The 20,272-nt window shown below is 38.4% G+C and overlaps 1 protein-coding gene and 1 non-coding gene across 5 annotated transcripts in view; both read right to left on the minus strand.

Moving 5' to 3' along the window:
- Adgrg6 (adhesion G protein-coupled receptor G6) overlaps window positions 1–20,272 on the minus strand; it is a 136,395-nt gene that overhangs the window by 59,310 nt on the left and 56,813 nt on the right. For all 4 annotated transcript variants that reach the window (XM_045158116.1, XM_045158114.1, XM_045158115.1 and 1 more), the window contains exons 3-5: window positions 16,800–17,141; window positions 15,261–15,887; window positions 3,790–3,858 (exon numbers count right to left, since the gene is read on the minus strand). In XM_045158116.1, coding sequence (XP_045014051.1) covers window positions 3,790–3,858; window positions 15,261–15,887; window positions 16,800–17,141 — 1,038 coding nt within the window. The remainder of the gene's footprint in view (window positions 1–3,789; window positions 3,859–15,260; window positions 15,888–16,799; window positions 17,142–20,272) is intronic.
- LOC123463693 lies at window positions 13,479–13,585 on the minus strand. Its single transcript, XR_006639083.1, has one exon. It is a non-coding gene; the product is annotated as a U6 spliceosomal RNA (small nuclear RNA).

Here is a 20,272-nt window from a genome sequence, read left to right on the forward strand (position 1 = left end):
AAAAGAAAGAAAGAGAGAGAGAGAGAGAGAGAGAGAGAGAGAGAGAGAGAGAGAGAGAGAGAGAGAGGGGGAAGGGGCATTATGTGGGTTTCTTTTTGGTGGACAATCCATTACAGATATCTTGGCCTTACAAGCTAAAGGATTGGGCTTTAGAAAATTCCATTACATTTAGTATGTCATATTTGAGAATATCATTGTGTTTGAGGCAGTAGTATGGTCACCTGAATGGAATTTATGTTTACTGGGAGAAAGTTAAATTACTAACTCCAAATTGCAAATGGCCATGTATGTGGTCCATAGCCAAATAAGTAATGAGTTAATCCTATCTGGCTTTCTCTGTAATCATTTCCTTTTTATATGACTGCCATACTTGGAAATTACAAGCAGTATCAATCAAAAAGTATATCTGGAGGGAAAAGGAAATATTGAAAATGACTGGAGTTTTTTCTCATTCAAAAACTGATTGAGGCTGGAATGAGATCTTAGCAGCAAAACGTTTACAAAACACATATGAATCCTGGATTTAATCCCTACCATGATGCAAACAGCAAGGGATTGATTTATGTTTCAGCTGATATCATATCCCAATCATGATTCTTCAACAGTAACAACAGATAACAGTGTCACCATGGGCATTGATTTAAACACTATAAATGTTTGAACGTAAAGTTGACTTCCATGAAAAAATCAAATTATAAAAATTATTTAAGTTTTCTTTTTGACATTATAAATTCCTTTTTAAACTGGCTTCCCTGGGTGATCCTCTCTCTCTCTCTCTTTTTTTTTTTAACCTACCCTTGCAAGTAGACTAAATAACAAATAAACCTTTTCTAAAACTGTTTCCTGGAGACAGTCATTAACAAAATGCTATGAAAAGTTTTCTTTCTCATATTACTAAGATCACTATTGTAATAAAAATTAATTCATTTTAATCAATTGTCTTTCTCTTAAAACTTTCTTTGAAAGAAAGTAGTTAGCCAGGCTTGGTGGGGCATGCCTTTAATCCCAGCACTCAAGAGACAGAGGTAGGAGGATATCTGTGAGTTCAAGGCCAGCCTGATACTACATAGTGAACTCCAGGTCAGCCTGGGCTAGAGCCAGACACTACCTTGAAAAAAGAAAAAAAAAGGTGGTTAAAGTGTTAACTATATGTCCCATTTCTGATAACAATGGGGGACTCAAGAGAAACAATAATAAGCATTTGTTTTTCTATTTTACAAGTGTGCAAATGTACAAACTGTTGCCAATGATAGAGCACTGGAGCATTAGTTATTTCCACTCTTAGAATGCTATTTTCATTATATTAAACATATGATAGGTAGGGTACCACATCTTACCATTGTTTTGCTCATCGATTCTATTAGTAACAGGGGTGTTAGTGGTAACAGTGGGTGGTGTAGTACTAGGAAGGTTTACAGTAGCTGGTGATAAAGATGAGAAAGATGCAATTTTATATGGAGCACATGGCCTTTAATATGGATGAGCAATCTACATTTACTGCATGAAAGTGATAGAGGGAGGGAAGGGAGAATGGAAACTACTTCTAGCTAAATACACAAGACTGAGACTAAAAGCTTACAACACATTCATGTGAAGTTTTCTATGGCACAGTAAGAATCAGTCCACTCAGCTTCAGTGTTACATTGCCCAAGGCTCTGGAGCTGGCACAAAGGGACTAGAGAAAGGACATTCCGAATCTAGAGCTGGTTTGTCACCAACAGGCTGGCAATCATACAGGAAATTACTAGCTCTTTCCAGAAATTAGTTTCCTGAGTGTGAAAAAAAAAAAGCTGAAGCAGGGACTCTGTACAGATCAATAGCTTGAAAGTTATCTAATTCAATCTGCCTAGTATATGGACTGGGGAAATAAAATCTCAGGAAAACATCTTTCTCCTTGTGAAGATAAGTGAGAAGAAAGGCAACAGAATGTCATTAATATACCTAATCAATTATTAAAAGATCCCAGCACCTTCAACACACACATCTATGCAAAACTATTTGACAAGGACAACCCTTACAGGGGTCCTTGTCATACTTGTGTGCCTGATACTTTTAAAACTCATAAAGATTCAACCCTTATTTAATGCCTTGATCTCATCGTTGTATGGAATTGGAGGAACTTTATAAGAAGTAAAGCCAACTGCACACGATTTCCCATTTGTCTACCTTGTAAGTACATTTTACTACAATATGGTCATATGCACTATGACCTCACAGTGTACCTTTTAAATTAAATATTACTAAATCTAAAACATTTAAGCCATGATGCAGAAATAACCTTCAAAAAGCACTTGAGAAAATGCTAAATTCCTTGTTGCAAATGTGCACAATAAAATGATTTTCTATTCCAGAGTAATATAAACACTTAACAATGGGAATTGTTTTCATGATGGTTTAAAACATAAGAACAGGAGCTGGAAAGATGTCTTAATGGTTAAGCTCTTGCCTATGTATCCTAAGGACACTGGTTAAAGGCTTGATTCCCCAGGACCCACGTAAGCCAGATGCACAAGATGGCGCATGCCTCTGGAGTTTGTTTGCAGTGGCTGAAGTCCCTGGTGCGCCCATTCTTTTTTTTCTCTCTCTTTCCCTCTTTCTTGGTCTGTCTGTTGCTCTCAAATAAATGAGCAAAAATAAACAAAAAAAAATTAAAAAATACATAAGAACAATTAATGGTGTTTATCTTAATGCAAAATGTACCATGAAGATGCCTTCTGCTGATTTAGGATATAGAGGAAAAAATCAAAAGAGAAAGCTTTGAGAAATTGGTCCTCTGACCCAAATAGTATTATAGCTATCTCAGATTGAAAAAAAATAAGTAAATAAAAAAGTGTTAACAACATTCAGGTGAAATGGGTTCTGGTCTACTTTATACAATTTTTTACAACTAACTATACCACTGTCATGGAAAGAAATTAACAAGTTGATTGATTTCCATGGGGTAAGGATCCACCTCAGTACCAGAGAAATGTCATAGAAAGGAAAAAGCAAACAAACAAACAAAACCACCAGCAGTGACTTCCCCTTCCTTGCCTGACCTCCTCCCACACAGAAACACCAGAAAGAAGGACATGCTACTCCTTGTTTGATCCCAGTTCTAACTTGCCATCTTTGTGCCCCGATCCTCTTAATGAAGCCCGTACTTATGAAAATGCATGGCCATGATTGTCATACAGTGCAGAGAATAGGCTACATATTTGGCTTGGAAAGATAATGGGTGAACACAGGTCATGAAATATTAGGTATACATTTATATTGTCTTTTTATTTGTGTGTGACTTTTAGCATGTAAACTAACTTATAAAGCAATCATATCCATGATATAATCATTAAATATCATAACACAGTCACGTCAACAGTAGCTTAGTATAACTATTTTTGTCTGACGAGTTAACTTAGACTGCACATCATTAACTGCCCTGTGACCTTGCTTAAACTTTATTTAAATATTAAAAGTTTTCCTCCTTTCTATAGCCAATAAATACATTTTGAAAATATTGCATGACTCTTTACTAGATACTTGCAGTAATCTTGCAAAGAAATGGAAAACTGGAATCAACCCTGGTGGAGAAGCATTTAGAAAACTCTGTGTTTTCTAACAAGGTGATCACACCGTGTGTGTACACTCTGTACACACTGGTATCATGGACCCAAATGACTAAAACATGTTCCTTCTGTCTCATTGGTTTCTGGTTTTCTAAGTGAAAATTAAGATAAAGATCCCAGCATTGACAATGGCATCAACCCAAACAGCATGAGGCAGAATCAACACAGGATGTTGATTCCCTACCTTGACAAAGGGTGCCCAGCTCTGCGCAGTTGGCTAGCTCTGCTGCCGGCAATGGAATCAGGTAGGAACCTGGGTCAACAGGGAGAGGTGTGTATAAGTTTGGCTTATTATTTGCGAATATTATACAAAAATAAATAGCATAAATCTTATAATTACTAAAGCAGAAATAGCCCCAGAAGAGTCAACCAACACTACCCCCAGAGGAAAATAGCCCATAAAGTCATTGTGCCTTCATTTTCTTAAATGTAAGATCAAGGAATTTAAGTTGTCCTTAATATCTTGATGGGGCTAGAAAGATGGCTCAGTGATTAAAAGTGCTTTACTTGCAAAATCTGCTAGTCTGGGCTCATTCCCAGCCACCCATGTGAAGCTGAAAGGAATTTCATTTGCAGCAGTATATGTAACCCCCCCACACACACACATGCACACACACACACACACACACACACACACAAATAAATTAATTTTAGAAAATCTAGAGCCCAATTTATCAGACATCCACCAATGAAAGGAAAATAAATCCTATTGTTCCTTCATGTTTGTATAAAAAGGTTGGGGCCTTTTAGCAAAATAAGCTATAAGACTCTGGGAGAAACTCAAGCAAATCAAATAATATATTAATATCAAGAATAAGTTTAAACAGTAAACTTGTATAATATAAATTACTAAAAAATCATACTATTGTGACACCAGCATAACTACACTATTTACAATTGTAGAAATATGTTTCTGCGACTTCTGGTCAGTTTTGTTTCTATGGCAAGCTTTTACTGACTCATTCTCACCATGAGACAAGTGCTGAGCTGATTTCCTAGTAGAAGTATTAGATTTTCTCTGTTGCAGGAAATCTTTGGATAACAATGAACAAACTTTTACTCCCAGATTGGGGCTGGGAAAAATGGGCTATGCATATTACAAAACATACTGCATTTGAATAGACATAAAAATAAGTGCAAATATATGTGATATATATGTAGATACATATACATGGGCATATATATATATATACATATATATATATCATACCACATATAAACTATGATATGTAGCATAATATGCATAATATCTATCATATATCTATTTATAATATGTTATTTGAAATGTAACATATATCTAGTTTTAGTGGAAACCTATGTGATAGTGATTTTACTGTGATGTTGGAAAATTTTTCCCAACCTTCCCTTGAGAATAACATTTGAAGGCAGCACAGGTGTATGATGAGCTGACAAAGTGTGTCTAATTAGGTAAATTATATGCACAAGCAAACAGAATCCCAGCAGTTTAACAGCATCTCAAGAGAAATAATTTCCTCTTTCTCACTTTCCTCAGGCTCCTACTCTATAGAAGGAATCATGCCTGCCACCTTAGCATGGCAAATTCCTATAGTTGGATGGCAAACTAATTGGCAAGAAGCCAGTTTACAGGACCCTACAAAATAAGACTCATTGCCTACAGTGTATGAGGCACAGAGGCCAGAGAAACACCTCATGAAATGTCTGCCCTCAGTGGGGCAAGAATGGGAGCTGACTTCATAGTTCTAAGTGTCAACAGAAGTGTTTTGAAGGTGGTTGGTAATGCAAAGATGTGACGTCAGCTTGGTGAGAAGAGTGAGGGCGAAACACAGTTCAAGGCAGGGATCTATGAGGCATATAGGCTGTGGGAGCTCTGGGCAACCAGATAGGATTTCTGAAACATGCCAAGGAGGCGCTGTGACGTCTGGGAACCCAAGAACTTGGTTTGTATCACTGCAGTAGGGTAATTATGGGAAACTCTACAACTACCCAGAAATATGCATTAGTAGCTTGTGGAGAGCCTTGTAGAATGTAAACACCGTAAATACTGGGGTCCTCAGTCTTTAAGAACTCTTCTTAAAGACAATGGGAAAGATATGTGGGGGCATGGTGAAAGACGTTAGATTTAAGTTTTAAATATTTTTAAGGTTCTATAACAAAAATAGGGGAGCTATAAGAAAGTAAAATAACATTAGTCATTTAATTTTTGTATCATGAGTGTCATGAGGATGGGGAAAAAGAGGGATACAAAAGCCATAACAAAATAATATATAATATTTAGTGACTATTCCAGTGAACTCCCTCTTCCTCCCCTATAATTCCTCTTCTGTTTTCATGTCTAATTATTTTTGCCCTCCTCCATCAGGAGAGGAAATACTAATGATGGTAATGGGAGGGATTATGATGAAACTATGTCCATGTGCTTAAAGTCTCAATAAAAAAGAAACACTATACCAGAAAATACCATGAGAAGTTTTTAAGTTCCAGTGAGAACAAGAAAAAAAAATGTAAATTGCAATCATAAATTGAGCTTGTCATAAAGAGACACTTCTGATTATTTTGAGTAATTATACTTGATAATAATAATCATAATAATCTCTGGGCTAAAAGAGTATCCGATCACATATAAAATAATAAAAATCAAAACTAAGGGAAATACTTTAGAAATTTAGAACATTCTACTAACTTTAAATATTTGAAAATTTTTTACCCCTTTGAAGTTTATCAGGCCAATTAAAATATTGTTGTCTAGTCATTAAGAAGAAACAACTTTAGTGATTAGTTGCTAAGAGAAATAGAAAAGAAAGAACAGAAAACATTTTGCAGGTTTGTGACTTAAGAAACTGCTACATAATGAGCTCATAAAAGAAGACAGGAAATACCAGTATCACGAGGTCAGGTGATGAGGTATTAACAATATGTCCCCTAAGAGAAACTGCATATGCCTGGGGGACATATGCTCACCTGGGAAGTTGTACAGGTTTCTCTAAGAGGTCTAGCTCGGAAGTGTCCAACAGAAGATGCTGATGAACTCAGGTTCAGTAGAGCCAGAGTAAAGATTTGAGAAGAAACCAGGAACTAAGTATTCCTATATTTAAGCTTCAGATCTATATAGACACCTGAGAAGGTAACAGTGCTTTTCGACAAGGAACCTTCAGAGAATTAAAGAAAAGAAAGTTTAGTGGAGGAACATAGTGACAGCAGGTATCTTTGAAATGTCAGAAGTGAGGAAGACTGACAGGTCCTTTAATATGCCACTGGAATTTCTGTAGCAGCCCTTTAGAAATTAGCATCAGTCCCGTGGGAACAAGGAAAGCCAGGCTGCAGAAGCCTGAGGAGTGAATGCAAGAAAAGGAAGCCTGGTTGTGCAAGGGAACAGAGATAGGGAGGGGGCATTGGGAAGAGTGAACACCAAAGCCCCTGAACTCTGGGGAAAGAGGCCTGGAGGAGCCAAAGTTGAGAGAGGCCAGAGATGGAGACAGAATTTGATCTCAAATGCTTTTGGTCCTTTGTTCCTTCCTACCACAGTATGTGCCCTCATTTCAAAGCCCTTCTTCTATAGACATTTATTTCTTAGTAAGGACTTCTGGATATTAAAAGGCCTATCAAAGTCAACATGACTGATGAAATCGCAGCCATTGTAACGTGGCTCAGAGGAGATCCTGGGATGGAGTTCCCCTGGTTCTCAGATTACACACAATGCTGGCAGTCAAAGACCTGCCAGACACTCCTGGAACTGATACAGTATCACCAGAAGACAAAGAGCGATAAGGGAGAGTGCTGTGGGAAAGACGTTCTTAAACTGACTACATTTCCATTGTACCATGTTAAAATGCTTAGAGGTGGGAATAAGGGAGAACAATCAGAAGAACTGTGATTTAAAATAAGATACTTAATATTTTTTTAAGAAAACCATTTCATTACACTCATTGTATATGGTAACAACTACAAATTTCACTACATGGCATGCTTTCAAGGGAAACTGCAAACATTTGCTCCTGAATATTTTAATTATTTGTTCTTTCTCGGGAACTTTTTAAATTTGTTAAATTAATATCACTTTATCCGTATGAAACGCTTTTACGTTATTTCAAAGAAAAATTGTAATTAAATTTTAAAATGCAATAATGAAATGGTATAAATACACGTGAAATAATTTAATTAGAAGGATGCTGAGAAATCAAGTCTTACATTAAAAATATGCCTAATTAAGCAAATACACAACAATTCAAGAAGTAAATGCAGCTAGAAGTGTAGGTTCCTCCTGCAATCTCATCAGAATAGACTAAGAGAGACCATAAATTTGAAGCCAGTCTGGCCAACATCGTTAAGATCCCACCTCAAGTAACAAATAAAGCTGAAAACACATTAAACAACCATTTCATTTCTATCCAGTTTCCTTTTAATAATACCTGCATACAAATGTGAATGTCACAATCAATTTTCCTTGGTTGATACATTTACAAAATGGGAGAGTGTGTAAAAAAAGACAATCCTTTCTGGAGATAAGGGGATATTTAACATAAATTCTTAGAATGTGATCTCTGTATCTTCTCTGATTTTTGAGCTTTTCAAAGATGTTTAAAACTACTTGACAGTAAAATTTAGAGTCAAATTTTGTTGAAATGGAATCACTGAAAATGGACAGTTGATGATAAAGCTCTCAAGCTCTCATCTTTCTTCTCTATCTGTTGTCCTCCCTAAAGATACTGCAGAAAGGAACCACTATTTACACAGGATGTGATAAAATGGTCTGGGGTGCAGCCGGGGGCTCCTTTTACATCCTACCGGATAAATCAAAAACAGTTGAGGGGATGGAGAGATGGATTAGGCACTTGCCTATGAAGCCAAAGTACCCAGGTTTGACTCCACAGTACCCACATAAAGCCAGATGCACAAAATGGTACATGCATCTGGAGATCGTTTGCAGGACTAGATACCCTGAAAAGCCCATTCTCTCTCTCACTCTATATGACTCTTTCTCTTTCAAATAAGTGAAATATTTTAAAAAACAGCTGAGTAAATCTTCATAGTAGGTTTCAGTAAGCATAAGAGTTATATTACTTCAAATTTCTTCTTTATAGTTGATACTAAAATAAATTTTATAGCATTTCATAAATATATTATAAAATTATTTTATGATTATTTTATAGTGTGCCTATTATTTTAGAAATACTTATATATGTAGTTACTATTTACTAGATATATGTGACCTATCATGTAATTGTGTCATTTTCACTATCAAAATATGTTATTATGTGATAAAGTCACTCATGTTCAGAGTTTGGGTACCCCCAAAAACAAGCTTCGTAAAGATAAATTGATTTCATTTTCATTACAAAGATGAATTAGTAATTGAAAAATCCTAAACAGTAGGAACCAGTTAGTGGAATATTAAAATGTGAAAGCAAGAACTGCAGCAATTATTTTAAAAAGATAGGAATCAGAGATCATGAAGACTTACCAATTAGGGACAAGGTTTTGGAGCTGAAAATCTAAGTCAGAATTTTTTTTTTTTCAAGGTAGGGTCTCACTCTAGCTCAGGCTGACCTGGAATTCACTATGTAACTATGTAATCTCAGGGTGGCCTCGAACTCATGGTGATCCTCCTACCTCTGCCTTCTGAGTGTTGGGATTAAAGGCACGTGCCACCACAGCCAGCTTTAAGTCCACAATTTAAAAAAAAAAAAAATCCATAAATGTCCAAAAAAGACTAACAACAAACTTTGGTACTCATGATCTGGGTCTTATCTCTGTATCCACAATGGCTAACAGATGAAATGCATGTTAAATAAATGCAACTTGTTGGGGCTGGAGAGAGATGGCTTAATGGTTAAAGTGCTTGTCTGCAAAGCCTCAGGACCTAGGTTTGATTTCCCAGTATGCACATAAGCCAATGCACAAGGTGGCGCATGCATCTGGAGTTCATTTGTAGTGACTAGAGACCCCGTCACACCCATTCTCTCTCTCTACCTGCCTTTCTCTCTCTCCCCAATAAATAAATAAATAAAATTGTTTAAACTAGAACTATTCATTGGCTTATACTGTACCACTCCTCAGGAAAGAATAGTAATCAGTAAAACAAATAAAATGGGTAGAAAAAGCACTGCATGTGCTTTGTGAAAATTGATGGCATAGGCAGTGTTTCAACACTTGAATCATAACACAGTCAAATATACCTATAATTAAAGAGTCAGTAAGGGAAATTACCTGTTCCTGAAGGTCGTAAAACTGAGTATGTCTTAAAAGTTGTCCTAGGAAAACATAAAGATACTGTAACATTAACACTGAGAAAAATTATTGATGCTGGGTATGGTGGTACATGCCTTTAATCCCAGCACCTGGTATGAAGAGGTAGCAGGATCACTGTAGTTCCAGGTCATGTTGGGGCTACAGAGTGAGCTCTTGGTCACCCTGGGATAGAGTGAGACCCTAACTCAAAAAAAAAAAAAAAAAAAAAAAGAATAACATGTTTTGGTTTAGAAAAAAAATGAGATTACCCATATTTTAAAAGCCTGTTAAAATTTTCTTAATTTATATATAGTCCCTAAATATACTTTAAAGACATAGGGAAGCAAGGAAGTATAATTATAAAATTGTTGTACTATTTACCAGTATTTATTTTATTAAGAGTAGAATGTTCAATATGGGAAACAAAGAGATGTAGTCTGTTTGGTTTCACTACCTTACTTTCACATCATAATTCATCTGGCAATAGACAGTTGGAAAATCTGTTCTTTTACTACCATGAGTTGATCTTGGAATAGTTCATAGTTAATAAGCATTGTCAGTCCAGTGGAATGCTAGGAATGAGAATCTGTGTCCCCATTGGTTACTGTACTAATGTGAGTTTGCTCCACATTATGTTAACCATAAACAGCAAATCATAATGTTTTCCCGAAAGAGAGACAGAGGTGAAAATGTTAATAGAACATACTTTTTTTTCCTGTTCATTGAAGTTTTGCTTAACTAACAAGCTCAGATATAATCTTTGGTACAGGTATTTCCTGTCAGTTAATAAATGACTTGGCTTCTTCAACCCCTAAGCTGATGATTAAGCAGCAGGAAATTCCCTCTCCCACCATTTCTCCTGACACCGAGTGCAGGGCTTTGGGGTGCACCCAGTGTGGGTGTTTAAGTCATCCTGGAATGCCAGAGAGAGAGCAGTAACAGAGAGACTGAGTGCGCCGAGTCTCTGAGCCCGTGCTGTTCCTGTTATGAAATCACTGGGAAAACTTACAGATGACTATGATACGTGAGCATGTGTGGGATCCATTCCAGTAATCTTAAAGCTGGAGGGAAGGAAGAGCCTCAATGATGGTGTTTAAGAAATTACGAGGAAGGAGTGACCTCACTTATATGGGAAATAGCAAAAAGCTGAAATCACGGAGTATAGGATGGTGATTAACAGGGCTAGTGGATATAGGGTGGGTCACAAAGGCTGGAGCCGTATCAGCCAAAGATACAAAATCAGCTAAGAGTAATAAGGTGAGAAGCTCTGTTATACAGCTGGTATGCACCATGGTGGTACAGTTATATGCGGTGTTCTGTATACTTCAAACTTATAAAAGTGGCTGGGGAATATAACTCCTTTCCCAGCATTACAAAACAAACAAACATACAAAAAAAAAAAAAAAAAAAAGAGCGAGAGAGAGCTGGAGAGACTGCTTGGTTAAGGTGCTTGCCTGCAAAGCCAAGGACCTAGATTTGACTACCCAGGACCCATGCACACCAGAGGCACAAAGTGGGGCATGCATCTGGAGTTTGTTTGCAATGACTTGGGCCCTGGCATTCCCATTCTCCCTCTCTCTCTCTCTCTCTCTCTCTCTCTAATAAATAAATAAACTTTAGAAAATATTTAAGAAACCAGAGAAATTGCTAAAAGAATAGATTTAAGGATGTGGAAAGAGCTGAGTTGGTAAAGTGCCTAAGGCTTGCTTTGCAAGCCTGAAGAACTCTTGTTTGGTCCCCAGAATTCATGTTAGAAAACAAAGCAACAACAAAAACCCAGGTGTGGTAGTATACACTTATGATTCCAGGTCTGGGAAAGCAAAGACAGAAGGCTATTTGTACCATGCTGGCCAGCCATTCTACCTTCTATGTAAAATTCCAGGACTGGAGAGATTGCCTAGTGGTTAAGTGCTTGCCTGTGAAGCCTAAGGACCCCAGTTCAAGGCTGGATTCCCCAGGACACACGTTAGCCAGATGCACAAGGGGGTGCACGCATCTGGAGTTCGTTTGCAGTGGCTGGAAGCCCTGGCATGCCCGTTCTCTCTCTTTCTCTCTCTGTCTGTCACTCTCAAATAAATAAATAAAATAAAAACAAAAAATTTAAAATTCCAGGCAAGTTAGAGACCTTGTTGGAGGCAATAGGTGGATGGCACCTGAGCAATAACATCTGAAATCCTATGGCCTCCGCACATGAACACGCACACACATGCATGAACATCCCCACACATAAGCAGAGATAGATTTGACTTTTCCTCATGACCAATAAATGATTTTGTATGAGGTCATCAATACATTAACCAGCTCAATTAGCCATTCCACAACTTACATATCAAAATATCATGTTGTAGAATATAAGCACATACAATATTTGGTATTTACTAATAAAATGACATTAGTAACTTAACACCAAAGAAAATATGAGATTGATCAAGATAAACCGGAGGTGTGTTTTTAGTTAACTAAACACTTCATTGGCTTACTCTTTTGAAGCTCCACTTTCCTACCCTGTGTAAAGTGAACCTCCTAGATGCAGATTTTCAAACTTAAAATGTCTACCAGTGTCTGCAGGCAATCTAAAGATGAGAAACAGGCCTGGAGTGGGAGAATTCGGGTGCAGTAAAGGCTGAGGTACACTTAAAAGCCTCATCAGGGATTACAAATATGGCTAAGTGGTTAAGAACCCTCCCTGTGTGTGGTGGTTTGATTCAGGTGTCCCCCATAAACTTAGGTGATGTGAATGCCAGCTCCCCAGCTGATGGATATTTGGGAATTAATGCCTCCTGGAGGGAGTGTATTGTTGGGGGCAGGCTTAAGGGCTTTATAGCCAGTTTCCCCATGCCAGTGTTTGGCACACCCTCCTGTTGCTGTGGTCCACCTTATGTTGGCCAGGGAGTGATGTCCACCCTCTGCTCATGCCATCGTTTTCCCCTGCCATCATGGAGCTTCCCCTCGAGTCTGTAAGCCAAAATAAATCTCTTTTTCCCAGAAGCTGCTCTTGGTTGGGTGATTTCTAACAGCAATGCGAACCGGACTGCAACACTGTGCAAGCTTGACCACCAGAGTGGGGCGGAGACCTCTATGTTTGATTCCCCATAACCCATCAAAATACGTGGACATGACCACAAATTTCTGCGAACCCTGTCCTGTGGGATACAGAGACTGAAATAGTCATAGGGGATAGCAAAAAAGCTAAGATCCAGAATTAGGGAAGAAACTCCATCCCAAAGAAATAAGCTGGAGTGTGGAATATCTGATGTTCTCCTCTGGTCTCTGTGTGCATGGGGTGTACATACACACACACACACACACACACACACACACACACACCCTCTGGTCCATGTGCAAGGGTACTGCATCTGCACTCATATATGCACAAAGTGCACACACACACACACACACACATACAGACACCGTCTGGTCTCTGTGGGCATGGGTGCAACTGTGCACACATTGCATAAATCATACACATACCACATCATGCCTACTGCATTCACACACGTGTGAAAATAAACAAATAAATGAATAATAAATAAATAAATAAAACATCCTCATCCAAAGGAGCAACTTAGCTTTAGTTATATCATCCATGTAAAAGTACTAGCCAATTGTGTTTACCAGACGAACCAAAAGTATTCATTTTTACGTAGAATCTAATTTTTTTTTTAACAAAATATGGAACGCTTCACGAATTTGCGTATCATCCTTGCGCAGGGGCCATGCTAATCTTCTCTGTATCGTTCCAATTTTAGTATATGTGCTGCCGAAGCGAGCACAAGAATCTAATTTTTTAATGTGGTAAGATATTCATAACTTAAAAGCATGATGTATGTGGAATGAGTGATACAGGTAGCACACATGCACTGCCCACGTGTAAGGGCTGGATGAGCACATACATGCTTGGCTTAGTAACTCTGGCCCCACAGACCTAGAAGGTCTTTCCAGTGTTGTCTAAAGTGTGAGTTTAAACTAGTCTTCTGATTCTTTGAATTAGTGCCAAGTCTTAACAAATGTGCTCAAGAAGCATTTGACAGGAAATATTTAAGATGACAGGCCATGCCGTGTCCATCACCAGGAGACAACGTGGCCCCTGTAACAGTCACAGCCACTGACAAGCATTCACCAATGGGATGACTGTGTTCCAATACAACTTGACTTACTTTGAAGCAAGACATGTGCCATAGGCCCTCTGACTTTGCTAGGCCCTAGTCAACACGGTTCTCTCCAAAGTCACACACACTTACCCATGAATCATAGTCCTCGCTCTTTGACTAAAACCTATATGTTATCAGTACCTTAGATTTAGTCATGTGGCATTGAAAATTGGTAATGCAACTTTGATTTAATTTTTTTCCTTGAACCACGATTTCCATAATTAACTTGTATACACAAAGAACCCTGGCTGGACATCTACTTCAAAAAAATTTTTGTTCCACAAAAATTATTTCCCTATATATTTTGCCTTCAGCTGTTTCCAATGATATCACATCTAAAATTTCCTTAAAAAGGGTCAGGGATATAGCTCAGTCAATAAAATCCTCACCTTGCAAACATGAGACCCTGAATTTGATCCCAAGAACCTACACGAAAATGTCAGGCATGGTGATGTGTGCCTCTAATCCCAGTGTTGGGAAGCAGAGACATGAACATAGCTGGACTTGCTGGCCAGCCCATCTAGCCTAATCAGCAAATTCCACGCCAATGAAATTCTTGTCTCAAAAGAAAAAAAAAAAAAAAGAGAGAGGTGGATGGCATCATTCCTGAGGAGCAACACTTGAAGTTATCCTCTGGCTTCCACACGCGCCCCCCCCCCCATACATACATACATACAAGCATAATACTTATAAAAAACATAAAATCTAAGAAGTGTCCAGAGAAAAAGGAACGTTAGGAAAAATGCTTGTCAAACAAGTAGGGATTAAGGTTCAAATAAAAAAAAATAACCCCAGAGTAATCAATATTTTTCATAAAATGGAGAATTACATATTTAATAGTGGTTGAATAAACACTACCCTCATGTGATGACTATTTTTATAAGTAATGCAATTGACATTTTGTCCCAGAAGAATTAATATATATGAGCTTGTGTTGTGTATCACATCTGTGAGTCAAAACAGTAATGTATTTATTAATTTCTTTTTGCTTTAAACCTCTGTTTGAGGCTCAATAATGATAGCTGTTTCATCCATGATAAGCCATGTGATATTTTATGAACTAGGGAACATTTATAAATGGAAGACCAAAATCTCACTATAATAAGTGAAGGTGGCTTGTCATCAAATGCATGGTGTGAATGGTGAGCAGATATCATTTTTAAATTAAAAGGGTCCTTTAATGACAATTTAATATAATGTGTGTATACATGCATGTATGTCATTTCTTACTGACCAACATCTGATTGAACAATGCTCAAAACATAAAGCATATTGACTGTGCACGCTGAAGACTTACCACAGCTCAGGTTGCTTTCAGCTTTCAGAGCCTGAGTTGGAATACTCCAAAAGTCATTTTGCCAGTCAATGACATTCCCTTGTGCACTACAGCTGAGGTTGGAGAGAAGTTTTGAACTCATGGTAAAATTCCAAAGTCGAAAGTTATAAATGTCCCCTTTTAGAGAGGCCACTTCGTTCCTGTCAGAGCCCAACGACAGTTTCCCATTCCCAGGAATAACAGTACCAATGGTGGAATCACAGGGAACTGTTCCATAGTTCTTTTTGAAATTTATACCAACAGTTCCCAAAGTGTTGTTCCACATGATGCAGAGCTGCTCAAAGGTTTCCGTGAAGATGTCTTCCTTGTCTTTCAGCGGTAACAAGCTGTTCAGCAAGCACTTTGAACCAGAGACGGACAAGAAGTAGTCAGCGTTTGTCTTTCCAAAACTGAGTGACGGCACGGCCAGGGACATGTGCGAGTATGAGAAAGCCGTCCAGTTGCTGTCTTCATTGCCGACTTTGGCTGCTTCAAAGCAGAGTGTGAAAGCGCTAAGCTTTGGGATGGAGACACTCCTAGCAACTGATACCTGGTAAGCATCTTGGGTCTGCGGTAGGATGACTTTTTGATTCCTTAAAGACACAGCAACTAGGGCAAACATGAAACCAGAGATAAGGCATGGTAACTCCACTATGGGGATATAAACATCTGAGGTACTCCAACCCTCTACCGCTTCCTTCTCATTGTTTAGTCACTCTATGGTCCACGCTTCCCCTTTCTCTAACCATCCTCCATCACACCAGTCCTTTTCAAAAGATCTTTGAAAAAAATTATTTATTTATTTGAGAGAGAGAGCACCAATTTCCTGTTTATTCCATAGGAAAGGATATGCTCAAAATAAAATTATTTCTAAATAGGGATGTATTAAATTTCCTGAAGATAGATGTGGGACTTAAGGATTTTCATTATTAGTGGAATATCCATGCTGCTTCCCTGTTGAGGAGACTTAAAACTCAAAGCAGAAACTCAGAGGCAGGTGAGACCTCACTACTCAGGGAAGTTTATAACAAACCCTCCGGGGCTCAGCGATCATTGCAGAAGAGAGGGCAGAAAGACCGAAAGAGCCACATGGTGGGAAGGAGTGTTCTGAGCCATTGCCCCCCACCCAGAGAATAACCAGTGTACTCATGACCTCACAGTGAATACTGATAACCTCACTGAGGAGGACCCTGAATGGAATGGGGACAGGGGTGAAGGAATATAAAAGTATACCCCAATGGGAATATGACTAATGTGCAATATGTTCATATCATGATGTTCTCAATTAATTGCTAAATATTTTAAAAAAGGAACAGAGCAGAATTCATCTCTACTGAAACCAGATCTTGGATCTGGCAACTGTAGTTTACAAATGAGAATGCTCAGAGAATATTAGCAGATTCTTGTTAGTAAAGCTTGATCTTATTCATATTCACAAAAAGAGACTACCCAGGTCCTAGGGAATTTTGCAGCACATGTTAAATGAAAGCAGAAGGTTGGCACTGTCTGTGGTTTACATACCTCTGGTGTAGCTGGCATTGAAACCTTTCTTCTGGATGCTAAAGTCACTTGAAAAGGACACATGCATCTCATTCGCACTTGAGTTAAATGATAGACCTTTGGCCGTTGCTCCGCAAAACTTTGTCTGGCTTTCTCCATTATCAAGGGATAATGAGTCATAAATGCAATTTGGAGCTTCTTCAATGTCAAAGTCATTAAACGTGATCTGGATGATATAGCCGGTGGGTGCTCGGAGGGTCCACAGGCAAGCCTGGCTGTTAGGATAGTCATTGGGGTAGCATGGAGAAGTAAAGGTTCCGGAAGCGCTGGACAGGACCACTCTGCAATTGGCACATCCCCACGCTGTTGGCCAAAGAAAAGAGAGACAGAGAGCTGGGATCAAACACATGCAAGAAACCAAGAATGCCACTCTCTGGGGTGATCAAACAGAAAATATTTTAAAGTATTATACAACATTCATGAAAATTAAAGGAAACTAAATCTATCTCAAGAAGAAAAGGAAATGCTAAGAGTGCCCTAAAATGTAAAAGGAAAACACAAAATTTTAGAGAGAAATTTTATAGGGCAAAACTTGGAGGTGGGGGGCCTATGCTCTTACAATCAATAAAAGTTACAGAGGAGTGCTCAAGCAAATGGAACTAGGGCTGTGCATATACTACAGAAGGCAGACAAGTTCAGGGAGACTAAGGAGACCTCTGTGGATTTCACTGAGTCATGTTTGGAATCTACTTTAGCAAATCATTTAATTGAAAAAGAAGGTGTTAGAAAATCATAAGAATAGGCCTCAATATTATAAACTATAGATAGAAAAAAAAAAAAGAAAAGCTCAGGCTGGGGAGATAGCTCAGTTGGTAAAGTACTTGCTTTACAAACATGAGGACCTGAGTTCAATCCTCAGAACCCACATTAAAAAAATCCACAACCCAATGGGGAATACCTGAAACCCCACTGAGGATGGCCCCCAGAAGAATGGGGGCAGGGACTAGAGAAAAGAGGGTTTCAATACATGGTGTATCCATGGGGAAACAAATGATTAGCATCAGGTGCCTGGCAAAACCTTCCCTTATCCATCCCTGAAGCATCTTGTTCCATGTGTTTTATAAGCTCTGTCCAGAGAAGTTGAGTTACTTCTGTCTGCGCGATTTCTTGCTTACTGTCCATCTTCTATCATTAATATTAATCTATACACTCAGCAAGCAGATTACTCACTGTGTACCCTATTCACAACACCCCACACTGTGGGGTATTTAACCAATGAGAGATGGGTTAAGCACAAGGATATGTGAGTAGCTTAAATTAATAGAAACACAATAGATTAAAGAATGTCTACACAAAGGGAAACCAAGTCACATGAACTGTGAGTGTAAAAGGGGGTGAAGGACACATGAGCTTAGGGACATCTCTGGATGCTGCTTTGGGACTCTTGTGTAGAATTATTTTGTGCACACCTCAGAACTTGAGATGACAGGGACAAGTTTAGCTTATTTCTTCAAACCTTGAAGAAAGATCAGTCATCCTTGTCTATAATTTACACAGTAAATTTATCTAGTAATAGACACTAGAGATTTAAAAAGAAAAAAAAAATGGAAAACAAGACAGAAGCAACCTGTGTCCATGATGTGATAAATTTCCCTACATCTACCAATCAAGTATACTTCTTTATTTCCTCTCTCTAGATTCTTACCTAAAAGCTGAATGGGGAGTATATGAAAATTAAAATTTGACTCATGGCTGGAGGGATGGCTTAGCGGTTAAGGCATTTGCCTGCAAAGCCAAAGGACCCGGGTTCTATCCCCTAGCACCCATGTTAACCAGATGCACAAGGGGGCGCAGGTATCTGGAGTTCGTTTGCAGTGGCTGGATGCCCTGGCATAGCCATTCTCTCTCTCTCTTTTTCTCTATCAAATAAATAAACAAAAATTAAATATTTTAAAATTTTGGCTCAACACACTGGTTATTTCATCTTGAAATCACCTAACTTTGTGCCTAAGTTCCACCACGTTTACCCTGGACATAGTAATAGCATTTATTTCCTCCTGTGATTGTTGGGAGGCTTTCATGGGTTGATAGCAGAACAACCTGTGTTGTGTACGGTTGGTAGTACTAACATTTAAGTTCTGGCACTTATCAGTCACTGACTCTAGCACAAAATCTGTCCTTCAATAATTTAAGAGTGGTAAAACAGCAGCCAACCTTGGGAGAAAGACTCGCTTTTTCCCTCAGGCAGTCATTGGGAAAGGAGACAGATAAGACAACAGTGAAATACATTGAAAACAATTTAAAACATTCTTCTATATAATTCTCACTGCCATAGCTAGACAGCTTTTATAGTGGAACTACTAAATGGCCATTATCTTAATTGGACAGAATTTCACATCAGGTACCATATCAACACATTTATTACACATTTGAATTACTTCACTATATAAGTCTTTGTGATGTATTTTTCTCATTTATTACCATAACAATGGTGGGGATAAATACCACTGGTAGAGTTATGAAACTTGCTCGAAAGTGACACATCTAATGGATGGCACATTCAAGACCTCAATCCCCTTTCCTGAATGTAAGTCTGGAGTCTTTTGAGGAAAATGAATTATCACAATGAAAAGATACAAAGCAAATCAGTGAGCTCAAGTGTTGTCTTAGCATTCTGAATGGGCAAGCTCTTAAGCACAGTAGCAACTAGACTAAATTAGTAGGTTTTATGAAATTAATTTGGAATGTTAGCATATATTTCTTTGGTTTTGACTAGAGAATAATCAAAATGTCACTGATCACTGATTCCCACACTATAAACTGGCACACTAAACTATTCTCTCTTAGAAGGAAGGTAGCCACGGAGGGAGCTTCTAGATGATGCTTTGGTAAAACCAAGGTTCATGCGTCTCCTGAAAAACTCCCCAAGTTAAAGTATCTGGCCAGGCATGCTCTCAAAGGCAGATAGTGCGACAGATTTTCAACTCTATAAAGCAATGTTTTCAACTAACCTAATCAAACAACAGAGAAAAAGGCACTGCCAGTCCCTGCCTGTGCTCAGAAATTCCTACCAGCAGTTTGTGTATATTCACAGAAGCTTGTTCAGCATCTTCCATGAGAAACCCTCATGCCAGCTTTACATATAAATTTAATATCCGTCACCTTAGTAGGTTTCTTTTTAAATCTGGAGATATTTGGATTCTTTTTATTAAATTTTTTTTGTTCATTTTTTATTTATTTAGTTGAGAGTGACAGAGAGAGATAGAGGCAGACAGAGAGAGAGAATGGGCACGCCAGGGCCTCCAGCCACTGCAAATGAACTCCAGATGCATGTGCCCCCTTGTGCATCTGGCTGACGTGAGTCCTAGGGAATCGAGCCTCGAACTGGGGTCCTCAGGCTTCACAGGCAAACATTTAACTGCTAAGCCGTCTCTCCAGCCCAATATTTGGATTCTTACTCTACCCTTGCAAAAATCTCTACAAAATCTAAAAGC

Source organism: Jaculus jaculus, chromosome 9 (assembly GCF_020740685.1).
Source record: "Jaculus jaculus isolate mJacJac1 chromosome 9, mJacJac1.mat.Y.cur, whole genome shotgun sequence".
Taxonomy (NCBI): Eukaryota; Metazoa; Chordata; class Mammalia; order Rodentia; family Dipodidae; genus Jaculus; species Jaculus jaculus.